General features: G+C 40.4%; 1 protein-coding gene across 6 annotated transcripts in view; it reads right to left on the bottom strand.

The window, feature by feature from the left end:
* The window catches only part of TRMT9B (tRNA methyltransferase 9B (putative)), a 77,705-nt gene that overhangs the window by 11,029 nt on the left and 39,369 nt on the right, over positions 1–27,307 (bottom strand). For 2 of the 6 annotated variants that reach the window (XM_034965668.3, XM_008959547.5), the window contains exons 3-4: positions 12,623–12,777; positions 6,016–6,189 (exon numbers count right to left, since the gene is read on the bottom strand). In XM_034965668.3, the coding sequence (XP_034821559.1) occupies positions 6,016–6,189; positions 12,623–12,777 (329 nt within the window). Of the gene's footprint in view, positions 1–6,015; positions 6,190–12,419; positions 12,567–12,622; positions 12,778–27,307 lie in introns of those variants that run through there. The other 4 variants (XM_034965671.3, XM_008959550.4, XM_055116284.2 and 1 more) reach the window with 3 other exon arrangements.

The raw sequence follows: 27,307 nt of genomic DNA, 5'->3' as shown, positions 1-27,307 counted from the left end.
AAATAAACTGTCTTTAAACAGAAACACACATAAAACAAGACAATATGTTGTTCAGCTGACAAAAATGTTGTGATCAGAGGCTCACAGAAACCGCTGTATGCCTCTTGGGATTCTATATTCCACTGAATTTATTAATTCAGTGTTCACAGAGACTTTATAGAACATGACTACTGTAGATAATGATAATTGACTATTTTTTGGGGGGTGGTATAAGACAAAAAAAACCCATTAAAATGGGACTATTTTAATAAAATGGTCTCTTTTCAGTAGACTCATACATCAACATTCAGAATTTGATTGGGCTTCAAAGTAGGTTTTTTTCTTTGTTGTTGTTGTTGTTGTTGTTGTTGTTGTTTTGAGACAGGGTCTTGCTCTGTTACCCAGGATGTAGTGGCTCCATCTCAGCTTGCTGCAGCCTCTGCCTTCTGAGTTCAGGTGATTCTCCTCTCTCAGCCTCCTGAGTAGCTGGGACCACAGGTATATATCACCACACCCAGCTAATTTTTGTATTTTTTGTAGAGATGGAGTTTTGCCATGTTGCCCAGGCTGGTATCGAACTCCTGGGCTCAAGCTATCCTCCTGCCTCAGTCTCCCAAAGTGCTGGGATTACAGGCGTGAACCACCACACATGGCCAAGCTTTTTTTTTTTTTTTTTTTTTTAAGAAAGTCCTTATTTATTCATTTATTAATGCTTAAGTGACCATTCCTTTCTTATCAGATGTAACAGCATAATTTCACCCAGGAATATCAGTCGTTCATATTATGTTTTATATTTATATTTAAAGCGTAATAAGTAACAGCCTTTAAGCCAAATGTTCTTAAGAAAAAAAAAGCTGGCCGTGGATGGTGGCTCACACCTGTAATTCCAGCACTTTGAGGGGCTGAGGTGGGCGGATCACTTGAGCTCAGGAGTTCAAGACCAGCCTGGGCAACATAGTGAAACCCCATCTCTACCAAAAAAATAAAAAATAAAAAAAATTAGCTGGGCGTGGTGGTGTGTGTCTATGGTCCAAGTTACTCAGGAAACTGATGTGACAGAATCACTAGAGCCCAGGAGGCAGAGGTTGAAGTGAGTCAAGATCTTGCCACTGTATTCCAACCTGGGTGACAGAGTAAGACCCTGTCTCAAAAAAAAAAAAAAAAAGCCTACAAATGATTACTTCATTACATATTAAATGTATTAGACATGCATACACATACATGTTCTATTAAGAAGCATTGTAAATGTATCTAAAATGGGAAGTGAGAATATATTTATCCGAAATATCAATGTCTGGAAACTATGTTGAATTTTTTAAAGTCCCTTTTGTTTAAAAAATCATAATCACAACTTAAAGGCAAAAGTAGTACTCAATATATGCATCCTAAAGCAGTATTTTCCTGCTGAGAGCCCAGAGAGTAGGTAGGTTGAATTCAATTACTGGATTCCAGATTCAGATGAGAAGTTACACATGATCTCCTTGAATGTCTTGTTACATCTTGATATTTCATCATTTGTTGACATTTAACTTTTCAAGTGTACATGCCTCGCCTCTCTAAACTTCAGCATTCAGAATCTGCAGGTTTAGCATAAAGAAGATTTTTTTTAAACATCAGTACTATTGACATTTTGGGCTAGATAATTCGGGTTTTTTTTTTGAGACACAGTCTTGCTCTGTTGCCCAGGCTGGAGTGCAGTGGTGTGACCTGGTTCACTGCAAACTCTGCCTCCTGGGTTCAAGCAATTCTTCTACCTCAGCCTCCTGAGTAGCTGAGATTACAGGCATGCACTACTATGCCCGGCTAATTTTCTATTTTTAGTACAGATGGGGTTTCACCATATTGGCCAGGCTGGTCTCAAACTCCTGACCTTGTGATCCGCCTGCCTCAGTCTCCCAAACTGGATAATTCTTTATTGTGGGGGCCCACTTACTAGATGACATTACACATACACACGCACACACATCCAGTTGTGACAATTAAAAATGTCTCCAGACATTGCTCATGTCCCCTGGGGAAAGGGGGAAGGAGCAACGTAACCCCCAGTTGAGAAGCACTAGCCTGAAGGGCATTGTTGATTGCTCCTATGTTAATGCGCCACCACTTTTCCCTAGGATGTTTATCAGACTATTCCAAAGGTAAGGACAACAATGTTTCTTTTTCTAATATGCCAATAAAATGAAGGCATAACCAGGTATGATGCTAAGCTCACATTATTATTAAAAGATGTGGAAAAGCAAATAATATATATATGTATATATTTCTTCCTGTTAAGCAGGAAGTGCGAACATAAGAACTTTAAATAGAGAAGTAAATATATGGGGACATAAGAGAGACAGTCTATTGAAATTTCTCATAGTATACTTCCTTTTATATATATTATTTATATTTATATATTTATATATATTTCTCATAATATAGGTCCTTATATATGTCATATATGAGAAATTTCAATAGACTATCTCTCTTATGCCTCATCTAGTTATATAAACACACAAATATATTTATATATATATTTCACATTTATATTATATATATAAATATATATTTCACATTTATATTTTATATATAAATATATATTTCACATTTATATTTTATATATAATATATATTTCACATTTATATTATATATAAATATATATTTCAGATTTATATTTTATATATATAAATATATATTTCACATTTATATTTATATATGTTTATATATATATGATTTTCAGGTACAGGGTCCCTTATATGTATGTTATATGTATATATATATCATATATATATATATATATATATATATATATATATACATATGATTTTTAGGGACAAGGTCTCACTATGTTGCCCAGGCTGGACTCAAACTCCTGAACTCAAACGATCCTCTCACCCCAGCCTCCCAAAGTAGCTGGGACTTCAGGTGCCCGTCACCATGCCTGGCTACCATAATATAGTCCTAAATGTGAAATCGAACTGAAAGTAACCACATCACATTAATTCGTAGTTACAGATCATAAAAACGCGTGCTGTTTTCCACTCAAGGAAGCATTTTTAATTCAAAGATGGTAACTAGGTGTGCTCCATTTTCTCTGAGGGCAAGGCATGAGATGTAAACTGAAAATACAGGACTTAGCCAGATATGCATGGAGTGTTTCCCAAGCATAGGAAAGGTGGTCTCTATCCCCTTCCTTCACCAGTATCTCAGTGGCATGGTCTGGATATAGGTGGCCTTGCAGACTACAAGGAATTTAGCCTGGGCGTGGTGGTTCATGCCTGTAATCACAACACTTTGGGAGGCCAAGGCAGGTGGACTGGTTGAGCCCTGGACTTCAGGACCAGCCTGGACAATATGGCAACCCCATCTCTACAAAAAAAATTAGAAAAAATTAGCCAGGCATGGTGATGTGTGCCTGTAGTCCCAGCTACTTGGGAGGATGAGGCAGGAGGATAACCTGAGCCCAGGAGGTCGAGGCTGCCACTGCACTCCAGCCAGGGTGATAAGAGTGAGACCAATAAAAAAACTGGTCTCACTTTACGCTAAACCTGCGGATTCTAAATGCTGAAGGTTAGAGAGGCGAGGCATGTACACTTGAAAAGTTAAATGACAGCAAATGATAAAATATCAAGATGTAACAAGATATCTAAAAAAAAATTGTCTCGAAAAATAAAAAATAAAAATAAAAAATTCTTGAATCATTAAGAAAATCCAATAACAATTTGAAGGTTTAAATAGTTAAAAAAATAAAAAATAAAATGAGTGTAGACAAAAGAAGACCAAGGAGTCCACAGATTTCTTTGACTTTTTATTTTATTTTATTTATTTATTTATTTATTTATTTATTTATTTATTTATTTGAGATGGAGTCTCACTCTGTTGCTTAGGCTGGAGTGCAGTGGCATGATCTCGGCTCACTGCAACCTCTTCCTTCCGGGTTCAAGCAATTCACTGCCTCAGCTTCCCAAGTAGTGGGACTACAAGTGGTCACCACCATGCCCGGCTAATTTTTGTATTTTTAGTAGAGACGGGGTTTCACCATCTTGGCCAGGCTTGTCTTGAACTCCTGACCTTGTGATCCACCCACCTTGGCCTCCCAAAGTGCTAGGATTACAGGCGTGAGTCACCACGCCCGGCCCATTTCTTTGACCTTTCTCCAATTTCTAGTTAAGTGGAATGACCAAGCCAAAACCTTTTTCCACTAAAGATTCAAAGCATTGTATAGTGTTGCTTAATTCAAAAAGGTTTTCTCCGGGTTATAGACTGAATGTTTGTGGCCTCCAAGACCGATATGTCGAAGCCCTAACCCCCAGTATGAAGGTATTAGGAGGCAGAACTTTAGGAGGTTTAGATGAAGTTGTGAGAGTGGGCCCCCATTATGGGCTTAATGGCCTATTCATAAGAAGAGACCAGAGAGCTTGCTCTAGCTCTCTCTTTCTCCCCTTCTCCTTCCAGTCTCCTGCCGCATTTCACGTGATGATACAGCAAGAATTAAGCCATCTGCAAGCTGGTAGGAGGGTCCCTACCAGAACCTTACCCTGCTGGCACCCTGATCTCAGATGTCCAGCCTCCAGAACGGTGAGAAATAAATGTCTGTTGTTTAAGCGAAGTCTATGGTATTTTGCTTTAGCAGGCTGCAAAGGCTAAGACAATCCCCTTAATGCTTACAACCAAAATGGATCTAACACTTTCAACTGCAAATGAGACTATCAGAGAGCAAGTTTCCATGGCAACCATCTCTTGCCAGTCCTTACTAGTTCCAAGGTTATGGCTTCCAGGTCTGCCTCCCCTCACCATACGAAGAAATAGTCCCCACCTAATGTTGGATAAATCAATCTTTCATCTATTTTAGGAAAAGAGCAAATCATCTTATTCTGCAATTTTGTTATGAATAACTCCATTTTATAAAAGATCATCTGTCTTGGATACAACTTGTTATTCAAATAGTTTTTTTTTTTATTTTTTTGAGATGAGTCTCATTCTTGTCATCCAGGCTGGAGTGCAGTGGCGTGATCTCAGCTCACTGCAACCTCCGCCTTCCAGGTTCAAGCGATTCTCCTGCCTCAGCCTCCTGAGTAGCTGGGACTACAGGCGCTTGTACCTTGCCTGGCTAATTTTTGTATTTTTAGTAGAGATGGGCTTTCACATGTTGGCAAGGCTGGTCTCGATCTCCTGACCTCATGATCCACTCACTTCGGCCTCCCAAAGGGCTGGGATTACAGGCATGAGCCGCTGCAGCCGGCCAAATAGGTTGATTTTTAAGAGTGTATTGGGACAAGTAATTTGCCTTGCAAAATATTTTTCCATTGCAAAACAAACAAACAAAAAAAACCTTGTCATAGGATTCCATTAAATATCAAGTTTCCCTGCATATTTAAATATGGCAGATGTCATGTATTCCTTACCTGCATGTATTTCAGACATGGATTTTTTTCCCCCATTTTTTGGCATGTGTGTTTTCTGGTCACACTTGTTGGGAGGATATGAGAAACACATTCCCTAGACTCATGAACGATCTCTGGCAGTAAATGAGCAGAGTGGCATTATAAAAACAATGCAATCCAAGACCAGATGAGACCTATCTTCTCCATGAACTTGAGTACCAGTGAGTGGCAGATTGGTCCAGGTGACATTTGGTGTGTTAGCCCTAGAATTCTCTGTTAACAAAGGCCACTATTTTGGCCTAAAAAATGGTAATATAACTTCTAAAAATCTACTTTGCTTTGGATTAATCTGGCTTCATTTAAATATAATGAAGTGCTATTTTCAATGAGTAAGATTCCTCTAATCCTTTCTTACTCAAAAGAAATTGGAATGAATCATAAAAAAACTGCAATAACAAGTTGAAGGTTTAAATAGTTAAAACAATCATATGTGCCATAAATACCTTTTGGAGTTAAGTCACATCACTCAAGTAGTTGAAACAATTTTTTTAAATTAGATAAAATAAATTACATTGACATTTCTACACAGAACGGATGTTGAGTCATCAGAACGGACTAAACCAGGTCAATTATTCTCATGGCAAAGGGTGAATGTGTGATCCGGCTGCCTTACCTCCTATGGAGATGATGGCATCGAAGCCCTCATCCCTAAAGGGGAGATTAAGGTTGTCACATACCATGGCTTCACATCCTCTATTCCGGGCAATCTCTACCAGTGGCCCACAGTAGTCACAGCCCACGGTATGTACCTGGCTGTTCACTTTAAGATATTTTCCAGTCCCACAACCTATAAGAGAAAAACCTGCGTTACATGCTATCCTCAATGGAAAGTGTGAAATAGTTCATTTGTCTCATAACAAGAAATATAATTAACCTTTTATTTATTTATTTATTTTGAGACAGAGTCTCCCTCAGTCACCCAGGCTGGAGTGCAGTGGTGCAATCTCAGTTCACTGCAACCTCTGCCTCACGGGTTCAAGCAATTCTCTTGCCTTAGCCTCCCGAGTAGGTGGGATCATAGGCGCGTGCCACCATGACCGGATAGTTTTGTATTTTTAGTAGAGATGGGTTTCTCCATGTTGGTCAGGTTGGTCTCGAACTCCCAACCTCAGGAGATCCGCCTGCCTCGGCCTCCCAAAGTGCTGGGATTACAGGTGCAAGCCACTGTACTTGGCCAACTTTTTTTTTTTTTTAACTAACCAAGACAGAATACAACATGGTGTGAAGGTATTCACAAAAGCAAAAGAAAAGCCTTCAGTGAATACTTACAGATTCTCATATAGAAGAGAGAAAGGCAATAGGAAAAAAATAACATTTATTGAATATTTAATGAGGTAATGTCCACAGGGCTCAGTACACTGGCGCAACCAAGGCACGTTAGCTGGTCCAAGGCAAGAAAGATAGTTCTAGTATCCCAGAGACCACGTGTAGCCTCTAAGCTCACATTCATATTTCATTTTGTATATATGCATGTTACGGCCTTTATTCTCCTGTTGTCTCTCCAAAGATTCTTACCACTTGCTGACTGCAAAACAAACAACTGTCAACAACTTTTCTATTATTTATGCACTAAAACATGCCTTTCAAATTTTTAAAATTTGAACTTGAATTAGAAAAGAAATTTTAACATTATTTTTATCCAATCTCTATTCATTGCTACATTTAAAATGATCTCTATGGGTCCAGTATACAACTCAGATTATAAAAACTACTTTTTTTCTTAAATAGACAATTTTTGATATTCACTTTCCAGTAGCAGAGACCTAAGTAATTCAGGATTTACAAAGCCCAAAGATTTAGATCATTGAGGTCTTACTGATGTTACGACTGAGGAAGGTAGTAACATGAATGAATAACCACCTTGAAACAAAGCCTTCTGCAATCTAATATTTAGTATTATATTCTATCACAGATATATAATCTAATTACTTTCCAGAAATATTAAAAGAAATCATTAGAGCCTATAGTTGTACTTATTGGCATTACTGATAAAATTTTTCTACCTGAAAAGATATCTACCACTATTCAAAGATGATTAGTTTGCTGCTTCTGAAATACACCAGGACACTAATAACCCATCCTTACTAGGCACTTTCAAAATTATGATACAGTAAAAGCAAACTTAAGATTCATTAATGCCAGCTGAGACAGTGGAGAATATGTGAATAAAAAATAAAATTTGGGGTCTGGTGCGGTGGCTCATGCCTATAATCCTGGCACTTTGGGAGGCCGTTGTGGGCGGATCACTTGAGGGCAGGAGTTCGAGACCAGCCTGGCCAACATGGTGAAACCCCTCTCTACTAAAAATACAAAAATTACCTGGGTGTGGTGGCAGGTACCTGTATTCCCAGTTACTCAGGAAGCTGAGGCAGAAAAAATCACTTAAATTCAGGAGGTGGAGGTTGCAGTGAGCTGGGGTAGCATCACCGCACTCCAGCCTAGGTGATGACAGAGTTAGATTTTGTCTCAAAAAAAAAAAAAAAGAAAAATTCCAGGATTATTATTTCTATGTAAATGTGACCATATTATTTCTATGATATTATTTCTTTGATCTCGTAGCCACACGGTTCCCAATAATGATTATGAGAAAAAGTACCCACTGTTTGAAGGCAATCATGGGGAAAATATAATGCACAAAGTATTTTAAAATTAAAATCCTGTGTATTTCAAAAGACGATGGTCCTATTTTAAGAAAAATAACCTTGCAATTCATTTGCTTTTTCATTGGCTCGAGGGATACTTTAGGAGAAATGAAAGGGAAAGTTACTTCAATGATATTAATAAAATCAGACTCATACATCTTTAGAATGAGGACGGCCTGTTCAGAGAGCATTTTGTAATAAGAAGGAAACAGAGGTCTTTTCTCCTGACATGCTTCCAGTGCCCTAGAACTCTTGATTTGCCCCTATTCATTTCTAATGGCCTTCATGTTTCTTGAATTTGAACGATAAAAGAATTTTAAATATTTTTTAATCCAAACTATTGTCTATTCATCAAACAGCTGATGACTTTAGCTAAGTGGAAAAACCTAGCAACAGACACCGTTTCCTTTAGAGGACAGTCATATTACCATCTGTCTTTTCTTCTCCTCATCCCTTTGAACTTCTTTCTTTTTCATTTCTTTCTTCTTTAACTTCAATTTCATTAAAATGCATCTTTCATTTTGGAATGAAAATATGACCATATTTATTGAATAGTTTAAAAAATGTATATAGTACAAAATTCAAAAGATACAAATTGGCAAAAAGATATTTACTATAGATGTAGTTGTTGATTTGCACAGAGCTATTTAAAGAATATTATTTGTGAGACTTTTTTTTTTTTTTGAGATAGGGTCTCACTATGTCACCCAGGCTAGAATGCAGTGGCACCATCTCGGCTCACTGCAACCTCTGCCTCCCAGACTCAAGCTGTCCTCCTACCTCAGCCTCCCAAGTAGCTGAGACTACAGGCATGTGCATCATGCTCAGCTAATTATTTTTACTGTTGTTGTATTTTTTGTAGAGATGGGGTTTCACCATGTTTTCCAGGCTGGTCTCGAACTCCTGAGCTGAAAGATCTGCCCGCCTCACCTCCCAAAGAGCTAGGATTACACGTGTGAGATACCGCGCCTGGCCTATTTGTAGTGTAATTTGTAGCGGCAAAATACAGCAAACAACATATATTAAATGTTAATATGGCACTATTAGCATAGAATGCTAGGCAGGTTTTAATACTGGGTAGCTCTATAATAAATATAAATATGGAATGATTTCCTCAATATATTAAAAGTATAACAAAACCTAGGTGTATAATTATAATTGTATTTATAGTATACTACCATTAGTGTAACCAAAAAAGGGAAATTACCCATCACACACTCACAGGCAGAAATACGCTTATTTTTACATAAAACATCTCAAAAAGATCATACAAGAAGCTAACAGCATCAGAGGCCTCTGGTGTGGGTTGCTTGGTGTCAGGGACTGGGATGGGAGAAGATTTTACACTACGCATTCTTTTGTACTTTGTTGCTGAACCGTATCAGTGGGTTACCTATTAAAATACTTTTACACATTTTGAACCATTTGTTCACATCCTTTCCCTATTTTTCTTGTGACTTGTTGATAGTTTTCCCTTTTTTTTTCTTTTGAATTTAATTCCTTCTGTTTGATACTCTTAGCCTTTTAACCAACATCTTACCATTTCCTAATCCTACCCCACCCGCTTCAACACCCCAGCCCCAGGTAACCACCATTTTAATCTCTCCTTCTATGAGTCCAACTGTTTCAGATCCCACGTATAAGTGAGATCACTGGGTATTTGTCTTTCTGTGCCTGGCTCATTTCACCTAGCATAATACCTTCCAGGTTCCTCCGTGTTGTCGCAAATGACAGGATGCTGGTCTTTTTTTACAGTGATATTGAAGAATGCTTAGTAGATTAAAAAAATTACCGGCCGGGCGCGGTGGCTCACGCCTGTAATCCCAGCACTTTGGAAGGCGAAGGTGGGTGGATCACGAGGTCAGGAGATCGAGACCATCCTGGCTAACACGGTGAAACCCCGTCTCTACTAAAAATACAAAAAATTAGCCGGGCGTGGTGGCGGGCGCCTGTAGTCCCAGCTACTCGGGAGGCTGAGGCAGGAGAATGGCGTGAACCAGGGAGGCGGAGCTTGCAGTGAGCCGAGATGGCGCCCCTGCACTCCAGCCTGGGCAACAGAGCAAGACTCCGTCTCAAAAAAAAAAAAAAATAATAATAATAATCTAGGTTTCTATGACGGGTTGCAGATATTTTTACTTAGTTTGATTTTGGTCTTTTGACTTGAATTGTATGTCTGTCTAGATTTTTGTCTTGTGGAACTTTTCCAGTTTTATAGGGTCAAAGTTATCTGTCAATATAGTTAATCCTCATAAATTACAGCTTCCATATTTGCAGTTAATCTACCCGCTGAAATTTATTTGTAACCCCAACGTCAATACTACAGCCTTGCATGGTCATTGTTAGACTTAAATATTCACAGTGCAGCAAAATATTTGAGTCACCTGAGACCCACATACCCAGCCTCCTTTTTTCAGCTCCCATACTGTAATCAAGTGTCCTTTCCATAATCTATTTAGGGCCACGGTTTCTCCATTTGTACAGTTTTTACTGGTGATTTTGCTGTTTCAAATGGCCGAAGCCTGGGGTTGAAATGCTGTCTAGTGTTCCTGAACATAAGAAGGCTGGGATGTCTCTGATGGACAAAATATATGTGTTAGATAAGCTTTGTTCACGAAAGAGTTATAGTGTGTTGGCCGTGAGCCCAATGTTTATGAAATAATGATATATAGTAAACAAGGTGTCTTTAAACAGAAACACATATGCAACAAGCTTATACATTGGTAAATTGACAAAAATGTTGTGACCCAAAGCTTACAGGAGCGTAATCCAATATTTCCCCTAAAAACAATGATTCAGTATTTGCCAATTCAATGTTTATGATACGTATATGAAATGTAAGTACTGTGAATAATGGCAATCAACTGTATATTCTTTTATGATTTCTTTTTGTATGTGTATCATATATAGGCATTTTGCCCCTGAGAATATTTTAAATAACAATCTAGTCATTTAGTCCTTTAATGAGCTCATTTTCTTATACTTAAATCTTTGCTTCATTTGGAATTTATTTTGATGTAAGGTGTGAGAAAGTAACTCTCTGATTATATATGTCGTTATCCCAAAGCCATTTACTGAATAGTTCCTTTCCCCCACTGATTTTAAGATCCTGGTACGTGGCTTACTTAGATTATACGTGGTAAGAGCTCCAAAGTCACTGCACATTCTGAAACTAGATTTATTATTTTTTAATTTACTTGATAGAGATATTTTTCAAAGACTCCCAATTTCCATGTGACATGCACCCCTTCCCCAGATTCCACATTACTCATACCATCTTCAGCAAGCCACAAGTTCTGGTATGTCTGTTTCTCTTACCAGTATTTAGAATGAATATCAAACTAGACACACTTTGCAACTACAGACTTACAACTCATGGGTGCAGTCAGCATGCAATTGCTAGAACGCAGTTTTAGGTGGGTAGGCCTTGAGCGAGATTCCAACCACATCTTAAGTCTTAGTCCTAGATCTACTAAGCTGTGGTTTACCAGTTCTTGATTTACGAGGATACTGAACCAACGTACTCCAGACAAATAAGTTATTATTAAAATACTGTCTAATTAAAGATGCGCTCCTATAATGAAACACCTATAGAATAATTAAAGGAAAGGACCCATGAGATTCATAAGATATTACTGGACCTCTTCCATAATCCCACAATTCTATAGAAGGCATGTGAGCCACTCAAAGTGAGCCACCAGCGGAGAACACATTTGGCAAATGTGAATATCTTTAAATTTACAACGGTTAGTTTCACAAGCCATCATTCCCATCCTGATTTAGTCAATCAATGTCAGGTCCGTTTTGGTGGAGGATGTACACAAAGGCCCTGAAAAGCCACTGTCTAAATGTAAAGTTTGAGGCCAGGCACGGTGGCTCAAGCCTGTAATCCCAGCACTTTGGGAAGCCGAGACAGATGGATCATCTGAGGTCAGGAGTTTGAGACCAGCCTGGCCAACATGGCAAAACCCCGTTTCTACTAAAAATACAAAAATTAGCTGGCCCTGGTGGCGGGTGCCTGTAATCATAGCTATTTGGGAGGCTGAGGCAGGAGAATCAGTTGAACCCGGGAGGCGGAGTTTGCAGCACGATGAGATTGCACCACTGCACTCCAATCTGGCTGACAAGAGTGAAACTCCATCTCAAAAAAAAAAAAAAAGTTTGAGGAAGTTTTTTACTTGCTGCTGACTTGACTGTCTCGAGTTTCTGCTGTAAAATGAATATTCTAGGTACTGGCATGCCAAGGGTGCAATTTCAGGATTCCTATTAGAACAAAAATGAAAAATCAATCTGAAAAGCAAAGGCTCAATGGAAGGTATTTCATGCTACACGACCCAGTGCTGGGTTACCTGTGACAGCAATGAGGCTGCCTGGTTACCTATGTCAGCGATGAGGCTGCCTGGTTGCCTATGTCAGCGATGAGGCTGCCTGGTTACCTATGTCAGCGATGAGGCTGCCTGGTTACCTATGTCAGCGATGAGGCTGCCTGGTTACCTATGTCAGCGATGAGGCTGCCTGGTTACCTATGTCAGCGATGAGGCTGCCTGGTTACCTATGTCAGCGATGAGGCTGCCTGGTTACCTATGTCAGCGATGAGGCTGCCTGGCTTCTGCTCTTGCAGGAACTGGCGGACACGAGGCCAGGCTTTGCTCTGCAGGTCGCTGAAGTAAGGGGCTGTGCTCTCGTACACATTGTGCACATGCTGCTTCTCCAGCTGGGCGGCTTCATGATCCATCCTGGAGAAAACAGGACCAACCCAAGGCATGCAGGTCAGCCTATGCACCATAGATGGCTGAAGGAGGATGCAGATTTCCTAAAATCTGGAGCCTACAACTGCAAAAGTCATGCTGTTTGCACACTTTCTTATAAGCTGCAAAGAACAATACCTTCACTATAACCTTGCCATAGTTGCCAAAAGACTAGCAAATGCATGGTTTTTACCTGCTATGTTAAGGAAAACAATGGTTTGAGAAAGAGCTAATTATTGTGTAATAAGTTCCTGTACAAGATGAATTCTTAATTTTGGAAGCATAGCCAAAATTCTTACCAAATGGTTTACTTGGGATAAGACCATTGTATCTGATGCTAAATAGATTTCAAAATTTCATAACAGGTAGCTCACCATTTCAACCCAATAACAAAGCCCTATTATTTCTCCCTTTTTAGTGTTTGGGTTCCAGCCATGTCTCTATATCAGTACTGCTTTTATTTTAGTATAGGTGCCCATTTCTTTACTGAATTACTTCAACAGCTGGCAAAACAGTTCTCTTGCCATTCAATGCTTTTCCCAATTTCAATTACATCATAATTATTTTTGTAAAATATAGGACTGGTTGTGTTGCTTCTTATTTATTTATTTTTAATTTTTGTGGGTACATAGTAGGTGTATATATTTACGGAGTACATGAGATGTTTTGATACAGGCATGCAAGGCGTAATAATCACATGAGGGAGAATGGGGTGTTCATCACCTCAAGCATTTATCCTTTATGTTACAAACAATCCAATATACTCTTTTAGTCATTTAAAAATGTACAAATAAATTATTTTTTTACTATAGTCACCCTGTTGTCCTAGCAAATACTAGGTCTTATTCTGTTTTTTGTACCCATTAACAATCTCCACTTCCCTCCTACCTCCCCGCTACCCTTTGCAGCCTCTCGTAACCATCCTTCTACTCTCTATGAGTTCAATTATTTTAATTTTTAGCTCCCACAAATAAGCGAGAACATATGAAGCCTGTCTTTCTGTGCCTGACTGATTTCAGCTAACATAATGACCTCCAGTTCCATCCATGTTATTGCAAATCACAGGATTTCTTTTTTTTTTTTTTTTTTTTTTTTGAGATGGAGTCTCGCTGTATCGCCCAGGCTGGACTGCAGTGGCATGATCTCGGCTCACTGTAACCTCTGTAGCAAGTTCCCCCAGGCCGTGGGCAGGTCTAGAGGTGCTGTCTGGGAGCCAGGGACTACAGTCAAAAACCTTAGAAGTCTACTTGGTGTTCTATTGTACTATGGCTGAGCTGGCACTCAAGCCATGAGATGCAGCCCTTCCCACTCTTCCCTCCCCTTTCCAAAGACCCCTTCCCCACTGTGGCCGAGCTGGTACCTAAGGTGCAAGGCAAAGTCCCCTTTCCTTGTCCCTCCACTTTTCTTAAGCAGGAGTCTTGCCCCATAGCCACCACAGCTGGGAATGTGCTAAGTCGCATCTGGAGCCAGCAAGACTCAGAGTCTCACCCAAGGCCCACAGCGTACTACTTGGGTATCACTGCTGGTTATTCAGGGCCTGAGGGCTCTTTAGTCAGAAGGTGATGGGTCCTGCCAGGACTAGGTCCTTCCCTTCAAGACAGCAGGTTGCCTTCTGGCCCAGGGTGTGTCTAGAAATATCATCTGGGGGGTAGGGCCTGAACAGAGGGCCTCAGGACTCTGCCTGGGCCCTATCCTACCGCAGCTGAACTGGTATCCAAAATACAAGACAAAGTCCTCTTTATTCTTCCCTCTCCTCTCCTCTCCTCAAGCAGAAGGAAGGGCTCTTTTGGAGCCAGGAGCTGTGCAGCCTGGGTTGGGAGCGGGGTGGTGCAAGCACTCCCTTAGCAGCCCTAGCTGGTGTCTCAGTAGTGGCGTTCCCTCCTCCCCACCTAGTCCACGGGCTCTGAGGCCAGTTCAGCAGGAGGACTCACCTAGGAGCTGCAGTCCTTGTGGCCTACACTGGCTTTCAAGTGTATTTAGTACCCCAGAGCCCTTTAGCCTACAGTGGTGAGGCCTGCCGGAACTCAAGTTCAGACTGCTGGGACCAGCAATTCCCCTCTGGCTAGGGCTGGTTTAAATGCTCCCTCTGTGGGTAGGTGTCAGCTGAGTTCAGCCACATGGCTTTGCTTTCTACTGTGACAGGGCAGCACTGAGTTCGATACAGTGTTTCACAAACACAGCATTCTCCCTCCCCTAAGCACAGATTCTCTCTCCACGCACATGGCTACTGCCAGGGGGTTGGAGGAGGGATGGCATGGGCATATCAAGACTGTCTTGCTCACCCTCTTCAGTGCTTCCTTTAGTGATATGAAGTCAAAACCAGGCTCTGTGAGTGCTGTCCTGATTTTTGGTTCTTATGTAGGTGCTTTTTTTGTGTGTTAACTCTGGTCCTTGTGGGGAGGGTGGCGGAGTGGGGACACACCATCAGTGGAGCCTTGCATTTGGCCATCTTGCTCCACGCTACCCCCCTCAGTTCTTACCTTCAACTTCTTCAGAGGCATTTTATAGCTTGTCCCATTGGGTTCAGCTAGCTTAGGCGGGCACATAAGGCTCTTTCCGATCTGGCCTCACCAGAACTCTTAAGGGTTATTTCTCTCCATCTTTCCTCAGCATTAGCCATAATACCCAATGACCCATTGTTTCTCAGCGGTGGCACATTCCCTCTCATCCAGGGGCCTGAACATATGCTATGCTTTACCTGGCTAAATTCTAGTCATTCTTGGATAAGGCATCATCTCCTCCAGGAAGGCTTCCCTGACCTTCCAGGCAGGATAAGGGCAACAGGGAAAGAGTAAGAAAAGCACAAGAGCAGGTCCCGTTTTGGGCTTAACCCTGTAATTATTCTATTCTATTTTGGCATGTGAGTGAGTGGTATCCCAGGGAAGTGGCCAGGGGCTCGGCTTGTGGCTTTTACCTATCAGTATGAAAGTATTTTCAATCATTTAAGAACCCATTTGGCCCTACTGATGGCTATCAGCTATTGCATCCCATGCATACCTCTACAGGGATCACATAGTCCTGTAATTGTTGAATTTAGATAAGATATTTTTCTCTGGAAGAGTCTGCTGGAAGACTCTGGAGAACAAGGACTTGTCTTATTTAATACTGAGTCCCCAGCACTTAGGACACAGCAGACCCCCAGCAAATGATCAAATAAATACACATAATGAGAATGGAATCTGGCTCTGAGTACAGAGGGTAGTACTGGCTTTGGTTAGCAGAGGGAGTGATCACCCTGAGGAGCTGGGGAAGGGAGGGGAGACTACACCTGCAAACTGGCAGATGGGAGCATAACTGGAGAGAAGATACTGTCCCTGGACAGCCTCTGTCCCCGCACCTCTACCCCTATCCTGGGAAGTGGGAAGTACTTGGGTAAGATGGTGTCTTCCCTGTATGGAGAGAGACTTTGAGACTATGCAAATATTGTTTCTTATTTGCTCACCCACCAGTTTTAGCATCTACCAATGATTCTTGCCCCAATTATTACTACAAGTATCACCAAATGATGATAATATAATTCCATCATTCCTTCCGTTTCAAGGAAGAGATATTCAGGATTTACTCTTAAAATGTAATAGGTTGTCTTTAATCAGTATGAACCTACCCACAGCCCCTGCAAAAAATCCTAGCAAACTCCTAACTGAGTATAAATCTAATTTGTGAGGTCTGACTAAACTTCCACCCAAATTGAAACAGCTTATGTTGCACCTTCAACTGAAATTTACAAAGTAAACATATGGCTGGCTATAACTGCCCACACAAGAGAAAAACAGAAACACTGTGTGCTTTTCATTTAAATCAAAATCTCAGTAGATTTTAGTCTATTTACGTTTCCCCTTTCTCAAGGAATCAATCAAGCAATACGATTTAGAGAACACTAGAACAAGTAAGTTTTTCTTTATTGCACTTGGAAATGTTAAGTGGTAACCGACATAAACTGGGTTCCTTGCAATATGCAATTTAAAAATGACTTCAATTTCAAGCTCAGAATTTGTAGTATCTGAACAGCACCCCCTGAGATCTTCCCCTAAGTTTTCTATGGCCTCTACTACCATCGAGTAACCTAAAAGAGAGTTATTCTTAAGTGTATAAGTAATATGAATCTATTTTGTTTTCTGATATTTTACAGTTAACTTTATAAACACTGCAGATTTAAATTTTAAATGCTGCGGATTTAAATTTCCTACAATAGTTTCCACATGAATTTTATGTATATAAGCAAATTCCTTGTGAGTTTCAAAGTGTGACTAAGCTAATAAGACTAGTACTAAAACAAGAGCACGGGTTTCCAGATGAAGTGAGAGATAAACGGTTTGGATTAGCCAGGATTCCTAATCTGTGTGCTGTCAAATTCCAGACCCATAAAATAATCCACATAAAAAGTCAGTATTTAAAGCTTCACATTGTGTCCCTCCTTTGAGATTCAAAATGCACACCAGCACACTATGAGTTTTGAAAAATCTTGGAGAAAACAGTCCTGGTTGATGTTTCAAAAATCTGGCTTTTTTTTCAGAATTATTGGGTCTATAATACTCTTTCTGTCTTTAAACACCTCTTATCTTTTTAGGAAATAATATTCTGCAGAAGACACTTTGGAAATGTTAATTTAGTGTTTTCCAATTTAAGAATGTCCCCAAAACAAAGCATTTTTCTTAGCATCCTTTTCATGTAGTTTTAGTGAAGTATGTTATCTACAAATCATAACTTCTAAGATGGTTTATAAAAAGACTAAAAGTATGAGACGGTAAACGTTTTAACTAGGAAGTCAGAAGGATGCGCATGAGAGTTGCTCATCACTGTCGATCCAAGAGAACCTGCTTCCGAGCCTTGTGCCTCCTCTTTCCAGGGATCTCCGCCTCACTGAGTGGACCCAGGTTGAAAACCAGACCTACAGGGAACCAGTCCATGGGTGAGACTGAGCCAGTCTTGAGAATTTGAACTAAAAGACCTACATAGTCAGATGACCACAAGTGGTTGGTTGTGATCACTTGGAGTCTCTGTTAGGGAGTCCATTTTTAGCCATACACATATGGATGAAGCAAAAGAATATTTTTCTGCAAAATAAATGTAGCTGTAGGGAAAGAAAAACAAGATGAGAATCCGTGATGCTTCATAACATGGTGGGGGAAAAGGCAGAAGGACTGGCAAAGTCTAGCAGATGATATTCTAGTTCTAGTCCCTATGTAGGCTCTAGACAGGGGCTCAGGGTCACTCATCTCCAAGAAACCTGTTCATTTTAGAGTACCAGCCTTGCGCCCTGAGGTACTTCATTTTCTAACCTTGAATCTCAAATCCATACCCTGTTCTAACCCTGAAATATTATTCACTTGAACTCATTTCTGTTTCTTACAACCACACCTTTCCCAAGGCAGGGAAACTGCTTTTTTAATTAACATTTTGAAATGATTATTTTACACTTTAAATAACTAGCGTGCAAGGATGCTGACACATAGTGTTGTAATATCTTACCTTTATTGCTACTTTTCAAGCAACTTGCAAAGCTTACGATGTAACCTTAAAACAAACCCCCAAAATTGAATGCTAGCAATCAAAAGAAATTGTAAATGTGATGACAAAAACATAAATGAGACTGAGTAGACAAAGATACAACTAACTTTCTGGGGGAAGTTGCTGTAGGCACAGAAGAGGAGATCTCAGACATTGAATCATCTTTGTTCCTTCCCTTGCCCCACAAACTCTGCCTATTTCTAGCATTTATTTCTTGGAGGATGGAAGAGAGGACAGAAAGTGACAGAAAACTAACAGGAGAGTTAGTGGCCTGGCATGTTTCCAAAGGGTAGAAAAACAAAGAGAAGGACATTGGCAATTCCTGCTACTAGCAACAGGGTTCTACTGAGAAGTCACAAATGTTTAGTCTTCCTGCCCTGGGCATGTGATTAGGCTAATATTTTTCTACCTACTTGAATTCAGGTAAACCCTATGTGACCTGCTATGGCATAAATGTCATCTGAAAAGATCAGGATTACCCCACTGTGTTGCTTTCCAAGTTCCCTATCCCTTATCTCTGCAATGAAATGTTCCTTGTCCTGGAGGTATCAGCCTGGGTCCCTCAGAACTCTTGATGGAGAGATATCATGGGTATTCTAATCCCACCCACCAAAAGGAATAAAAAGCTCAGTTCATCACATGAACTGCAGAATATCTAGATCATGAAAAAGTAAAAAGTATACATCAGTTTTTATTAGATGACAACTTGTTACCATATAAGTTTCCCCCTTTTTTCTTCATAAAGATGAAAAGTTTTCTTTCTCGTAGAGATATATTATAATAAAATTGAGAGAAAACTGGACACAGTTTTGCATCCTACTTTTTTGAACTTAATATTGTGAGCCAAGTGGCAACTTCTACCTACAGTCTTCTCCACCTTCTCAAAGAAATATAACCTCCACACTCCCTAATTCCACAGCACTTGAAATATGTCATGTGCTGTAAAGTATTATAATGGCTTAAGTATTTCTACTAGATTCTGAACTTCTAAAAAAGAAACAAGATTTCATACCCATCTTTAGTTAGCCCATAATATCTAGCACTGGCCCTGAATGTAATAGGTCTAAATACGTTTAGTGAATTCATGAATGATGGAACTCTAGCCAATTAAACAATATTTCTTTTAAATATTTAAATCATATTTTAACAGTTTTATTTAGGTATAATTGACATATAACAAACTGCATATATTTAAAGTATATAATTTGATGTTTTTACATACATATGTGTGTGCGTATGTGTGTATGTATACGTGAAACCATCAAGACACTCAAGATAATGAACATATCCTTCCCCCGATAAATCACCCCTCCCATCTTCTCCCACCCTGAACAATCTTTCTTTTTTTTTCTTTTTTTTTTTTTTTTGAGATGGAGTCTCCCTCTGTCACCCAGGCTGGAGTGCAATGGCATGATCTTGGCTCACTGCAACCTCTGCCTCCCAGGTTCAAGCAATTCTCCTGCCTCAGCCTCCTGAGTAGCTGGGATTACAGGCACGTACCACCATGCCTGGCTAATTTTTGTATTTTTACTAGAGACGGGGTTTCACCCTGTTGGTCAGGCTGGTCTTGAACATCTGACCTCATGATCCACCCGCATTGGCCTACCAAAGTGCTAGGATTACAGGCGTGAGCCACTGCGCCCAGCCCCTGAACAATCTTTCTAAATGCCATGTTTCTGGGTAAAGAAACAGGGATAGAGAGGTGGACATTAACATATATATCCAACAGCCACAATTTCAAAGGCAACTTTGAGTATTTGATGTGTCGACAAATAAAAGTAAAAAGGTTTTTTCCCAAGTTTTTCCAACTTCTTAATGATCACTGGAAAGCTACGCACATATTCACACCCAGAGGCAAAGAGTAAAAATATTCTGAGGTACTGAAAAGGCTTCCGGGGAAAAGGTTTTTCTACTGTCTCATCAAGGAGATGAGACTCTGTACTTGACCCACAGAAATCTAGTGAACTCTGAGAAAGAAGGCTTTGTTTTGTCCCCAAGAGTGGCTCCTTGTCACCAGGGAGGAGGTGCTATAACTAAATGTCCTCAAGAGGGTGCTTTTTATACCTGCTCCTCCTAAGAAGTTAGCACAGAGACCAGGGTAATAGGCTATAAGCACTTAGCCCTGTCATCAGAAGGGATTTCTCATTTGTTTGTGATGGGAACTTCTATTACCTCTATCTTGAGTTTCTTTCTGTACCACACTTTTGCCTGTAGTGAGTCCTCTATGTTTTAGCTCTATGGAAAACACACGTGGCTTTAGAACAGTTCTGTCTCCAAATACTGACATACATTTATGAATTAAAACCTCTTTCTATCATATAGAACAATAAAGCTTTTAGAGGAAAATACAGAACATCCTCATGACCTTGGAGTAAGTTAAAATTTCTTACAAAGCGTCATATAAAGTGCTAACCATAAGAGGAAAAATAAAGTAGACTATATTAAAATGAAGACACCATGAAGAGAGGGAAAATTCAACCCAGAGTGTGAAGAAGTATTCATAGTACATACAGCTGACAATTGAGTAGTATCCAGAATATAAACAATTCTTACAAATCACAAAGTAATAGAAGACAACACAATTGAAAAATGGGCGAGAGACTTTAACAGACACTTCATAATGGTCAGGAGACGGGCAGGAAACACACACAAAGGGGCTTAACTTCACTAGTATCAGGGAACTGCAAATTTAAGCCACAATGGGATCCCACCACCTATACAAAAGAATGGGTAAAATGAAAAACACAAAGAATATCTAGTGTTGGTGAAAACATGGAATCGGTGAGTTCTAATACACCACTGGAAGAAATGTGAATTGTTTCAGTCTGTTTGGAAAACCGCCTGACAGCAACAACTAAAGCTAAACATATGCATAGCCTATGGCCCAGCAACCCCACCCTTAAAGGTATATACATATATCCGAAAGAAATGAACACCCATATTCACCAAAAGACATATGCTAGAATATCCAAAGAAGCACTCTTCGAAGTAGCACAAATCTGGAAACTGCACATGTGACCATCATCAGTAAAATGATCAAATAAATTGTGGTATATTCATAGAATGAAATGCTACCAGAGTTAAAAGAATGAAAGTTTGCAACCATATGCGACTATATGGATCAATCCCTATATTAGTCCATTTTGTGTTGCTGTAAAGGAACTCCTGAGCCTGGGTAATTTATAAGGACAAGCAGTTTGTTTTGTTCATGGTTCTGCAGGCTGTACAAGCATGGCACCAGCATCTGCTTGGATCCTGGTGAGGCCTCAGGAAGCTGTTACTCATGGTGGAAGGTGACTGAGGAGCACGTGTGTCACAAGGTCAGAGAGGGAGCAAGAGAGAGGGGAGGAGATGCCAGGCTCCTTTAAACAACCAGCTGTCATGTGAACTGATAGAGCAAGAACTCACCCATTACCATAAGGAGGATGCCAAGCCATTCCTGAGGGATCCACCCCCATAACCCGAACACCTCCCAATGGTCCCCACCTCCAACATTGGGGGTCACATTTTAACATGAGATTTGGAGGGGACAAACATCCAAATGATATAAATTCCATAAATATCATATTAAAAGGGAAGTCCACAAAAGAATACGCACTGTTGGATTCTGATTATGGAAAGTACAAAAACATGAGCCCATAGATAGATCAAAGAAAATAAAAAATAAAATAAAATAAAAAATAAAATAAAATAAAATAAAATAAAATAAAATAAAGAAGGTACAAAAACAGATAAAACAAATGTGGGCCATTAGAAGTGGGATAGAGGCTGCCTGGGGTAGCAGCTGGCAGGGAGCACTGGGGGTTGGGAGGTGGTCCTGGGGTGCTGATAATGTTCTGTTTCTTGATCTGGGCTCGGGTTACATGAGGTCGCTCAGGTTATGAAAAATTCATTCATTTATTTGTACATTTATGATATATGCACTTTGGTCCATGTATATTTCAATTAAAACCCCCTTTTGCTTTGAGGCAGTTGCCTTGTTATGTACTTTAAACCATGTTAGAACTTCAAACTGAGCAGAGTATCCTCTCTCATCTGTGTTCTGCCATTCCCATGAGGGATGAATGCCATCCAGTCAGTGCCTTCTGGGCAGCTAGAAACTGGAGATCACTGGGTTCAAAGATCAGGTGAAATGTCAAAGCAGTATCCCCATTCAATAAGATTATGTCATAGTATATACAGAAACTGCTGAGAGAGTTTTGGCTCAGAAGAAATCTAACTGAAGAAATAAGTAACTTAAATGAGATAATGTCCAATGCCAGATTATCCAGTAACCAGCCAAGAATAGAGTCCATTTGCTCCCAGTAAAGAAGTTGTTTCAGTTAGGGCAGCAGGTAAGTGACTCATCAGTATGATGAGAGGAAGGAAATTCATTTTACCTACCTTATATTTGTGATCTTATTACACATTGAATAGCTTTACTCAATAACTCAAAGTGAAATTAAGGATGAATTGTGCCAGCCACAGCTTCCAAGTAGCACAACTATAATAATGTATGAGGATTACTGATCTCAATAAATAGATGGGAACATAAATTGTGTAAAGGTCCAGGAAGGAGGCTACATGATCCTCAGCTTGTAGCAGCAGGTGGTTGCTATTGCTGCTTACCTTCATTCTCTAATTATCTTGCTGTTTCATGGTTACTGTTACTCGTTAAGACAATTTTCAGTTATTTCAGTACCTTATGAAAAATGTATGGACAAACTAGTGTCCTCATTTATTACTCTCATGTGGAGCATCTGTGATATTTAGTCTACTGTTTATGTGGCTCTTTATATGTGCAGTTATTGGAAAAATCTGCTGAGCTTTTTAGTCTGCAGAGAATAAAATCTTTCTGAAAAATGTTATAATATTTAAAAGCCTTAGAACCTAAGACAGTAATGACTTGGGCCTAATTGGTATCTGGATGGTTAATCTCCCGAAACATACACAACTAATAGACGAATCAGTGTTCCCTCCCAAAAAACCAAACCCAAAACAAAAACAACACAAAGAAGACAAACATATGTATCAGTAAAGTTTTCTTTATAAAAATCAAGAAAAGGATCAAGACAGAATGACAAGGAAAAGAAGAAAGAAACCAGGGGAAGTGCAAGGAGAAGAAACGGGGAAATTAATATATGTATTGAATGATTATCATGCGGTTCATATATGTTAGTGCAAAGAAAGTCAGAAATGGAGAATAAGGAAAGCAGACAAAGAGCTAAGAGCTATGACTTAATATGTATAAAGAACAGAGAAAAGAAAAGGTAAAAAATATATAATTTTGTATAAATTTGTTTACATCTACTCCAATTAGCACTCAAACTAGATTTATATAATCAAATATCAACTGCTCATATAACTTTTTACACATTTATCACTAATGGAAATTACATTTTGACTGCTTCTAACTGCAGCTGAAACTTGCTTGAAGCTTTGTGTTAAGAAACTAAAACCCAAAATAATGCCAAAGGTTAACAATTCTTGCTCTAGAAAGTCTAGAGTTGTATTGTGTTGCAGTTTATTATGTTCATTCCACAGTATTAGGAAATTATTAAAAAGGGAAATTTTCAGTGAGCCCTCTGTGTGTGTAAACTGACACATCTTCAAACGAATGCATGAGAAGTCGGGAGCTGCGCCTTGGAACTCAGCCTAGAAGCGTAGGCAAGATTTGAAAATGTTCTTTTCAGCCAGGCGCGGTGGCTCACGCCTGTAATCCCAGCACTTTTGGAGGCCGAGGCGAGTGGATCACCTGAGGTCGAGAGTTCGAGACCAGCCTGACCAACACGGAGAAACCCCGTCTCTACTAAAAATACAAATATTAGCCGGGCATGGTGGTGCATGCCTATAATCCTAGCTACTCAGGAGGCTGAGGCAGGAGAATTGCTTGAACCCGAAAGGCGGAGGTTGCAGTGAGCCGAGATCGCGCCACTGCACTCCAGCCGGGAAAACAGGAGCGAAACTCCGTCTCAAATAAAAAAAATAAAATGTTCGTTTCTTGTCATTTAAATTGCACTTGCAAGAAGAATCGATTCAAGGGTTCCCCAAAGGTGGACAAGACACTCTGCTTTTAAGGTCCTCTTAGCCTGCTTTTCAGGGAAAGTAGCAAACTTGAGAATTCCAACATAGCTAAGACGCATAAATTAAGTCACCTCCGGGCACTTGATGTGTTTGAAGAGCTGAGCGCTACCAAAGGGAAGAAAGGAAAGGGAGAAAGAGAAAAGACGCTTAATCCATGCAGCTAGAGGCATGCAGGCATGAAGGTATTGCCTAGTCAATACCTTCTAGTCAATATCAGTATCTTCTTAAAAAATAAAAAAGTTTTATTTTTTTCAAAACATTAGTTTGAAAGAGCAGAGGGTCCATTAGAGGTAGCAGTGAAAAGTAATTTTGGAGATCTAAGATTCTGGGGAATATCTGATCCGTTCCCAAGCCTGAGACCATGCACACACATATGACCACTATTTGCAGTCACAGACGTTTTAGAGATTAAAATACTTTTAAAAGCCTCTGTTTATCCTCTATTCCTTTGGGGAACTGCACCTCTCTCAGACTCCAAGTGTCACTGAGGCCTGCCAGGCACATTGACAGTGGCAGTGGGGTGGGCACATGATCCAATCTCGGACAGTTATTCTCCCTCGCCCGGGAAATTGACAAGAGGTTGGAGCAGAACTGCTGATGGCTCAGCCCTGAAGAAAAGATCCTCGTGCCTCATCCCAAGTTGTAACTTTCCCGAGGTTTAGTTTGCAGCAGTTCCTTTTATTGTGCCAGCTACTTAGGCACTCCCAACAAATCCTCCTTCTTGCTTTAGTTGATTTTGACATGTATAGCCAAAGGACTAAAGTATTACAAACTTGAATGCTTCTTCACAACCACAGCATGTACCCCAGTGGGGGCCACAGTGAAAGAGATGTACCATGGCCACTAGGGTTGCCAACAGGACTCATCACAAATGGATGAAGGGACTCTGATTGAAGCAAAAGAATCTGCTGAGATAGCAATGTGCTATTGGAATGCCAGCCTAGAAGATCAAAGTTGTCACAGTGCTGGCACCTTTGCCCCCTTTCTGTCTTTCTGTTTGTACTGCCATCCCCTAGTATCTCAGCTAGTCTAACTGGTCTGTCTGTTCCTCTTGCTGTCTCTGCACCCCCCACATCTATCCCCTCTAATATATTCATAAAGATGGGAGTTGGCAACACAACCTTCTCTGTTAATGTCCACTTGGCTGGAGACACAATACATTCCTATAGTAAAAGGTAACTGCGTAAACCACATAGCACATGTGCCATTCCTGGTTTGCTGGCTACGATTCATGATTTTCCTTCTATGAATTCAAGGAAAGTTGGTTAGAATCTCTATTTCATGGCAGTGCAGGGTTAATTTTTCTATACAACCTCATTGGATAATATTCACTCCTTCTTGAAAGCCCTTCAGGGTACCTCTGCTGCCTATGGGATAGCACCTGCACTCCTCAGTCTGTCATGAAAACCCTCCCTGACCTGGTCCAGTCCACTTTGCAGTCTTATATCGTGGAACGACAGTACCTCAAACTCTCAGCTGTATCCACACAAATCTACTCAGTTCTTCCCGAGAGGTACTTGCTCAGGACCTTATTCAGGTCTTTGCTGAAGCCAGCAGTCTATTCTCTCTCACGAGCAATGCTCTCCTATCACTTCCTCCTGCCAAAATCTACTGGTCTGCAAAGTCTAGCACAGTTTCTTCCTCCTGCATAAAGGATTTATGGGTAACTACAGATAAAAATCATCCATTCCAGGACTTATTTTTAGTTTTTACTTTTTGGAGATGGAGTCTTGCTCTGTCTCCTAGGCTGGAGTGCAGTGGCACGATCTCTGCTCACTGCAACCTCTGCCTCCCAGATTCAAGCAATTCTCCTGCCTCAGCCTCCTGAGTAGCTGGGACCACAGGACCACAGGTGCACGCCGTCACACCTGGCTTTTTTTTTTCTTTTTTTGTATTTTAGTAGAGATGGGTTTTCACCATGTTGCCCAGGCTGGTCTCAAACTCCTGAGCTCAGGTGATCTGCCTATCCCGGCCTCTCAAAGTGCTGGGATTGCAAGCATGAGCCACTGTGCCCAGTCAATGATGCTGTTTAAATGAAGTTCTCCTGAGCTTCATGACCATCTAAGTTTCTTGTCCTTCAGATACCTCAGAGACAATATGCCCAAGTCTAAAAACTACACCTCCTATCGCATTTCCTCTGATGGTGAACCACTGCACTGTCTACCCAGGCCTCCCAAAGAGCTAGAATTACAGGTGTGAGCCACTGTGCCTAGCCCCAGGACTTCTATACACTGCAAATTTATTATCTCTATCACTCTTAGGGCATTTTTCTGGATATTGTCATGGACTCTCAACTCTGTATATGTTCCCAACTAGATTATAAGTTTTTGGATGGCAGAGATGGAAATGTGATGTTTTTATATATCTCTATATATGTCTCATCTGTACATTATAGAGCCTAGGATAGTGCAGAACACAGAGCATCACTCAGTAATTAATTGTAGAGCCAATGAATCAAGGAGCTGTTTCTTAGCTCCCTCTGCAAAACAACAATACTTTACTCTGTACAAGCTGGTCCTTGACTCTTTGATTATAAATCCTAAAGAGCCAGCTGTGAGTCAATGGGCACTTGGAGGAAAGCAAGACTGAGCTTTTCCAGTTTTATTTTGTGTTTTCTGATTTGCTGCCCCAGAGGTCTATTGTTGTTGTTGTTTTTGAGACAGAGTCTTGCTCTTGTTGCCCAGCCTGGAGTGCAGTGGCACAATCTCGGCTTGCTGCAACCTCCACCTCCTGGGTTCAAGCAATTCTCCTAACCCAGCCTCCCGAGTAGTTGGGATTACAGGCGCCCACCACCACGCCTGGCTAAGTTGTGCATTTTTACTAGAGACGGGGTCACCATGTTGGCCAGGCTGGTCTTGAACTCCTGACCTCAGGTGATCCACCTGCCTCGGCCTCCCAAAGTGCTGGAATTACAGGCATGAGCCAATGCACCCAGCCAGGTCTGTAT

This window comes from Pan paniscus, chromosome 7 (genome assembly GCF_029289425.2).
Source record: "Pan paniscus chromosome 7, NHGRI_mPanPan1-v2.0_pri, whole genome shotgun sequence".
In the NCBI taxonomy this organism is placed as follows: Eukaryota; Metazoa; Chordata; class Mammalia; order Primates; family Hominidae; genus Pan; species Pan paniscus.
Note: the sequence above shows the minus strand (reverse complement) of the source record. Positions and strands in the feature narration are given on the sequence as shown.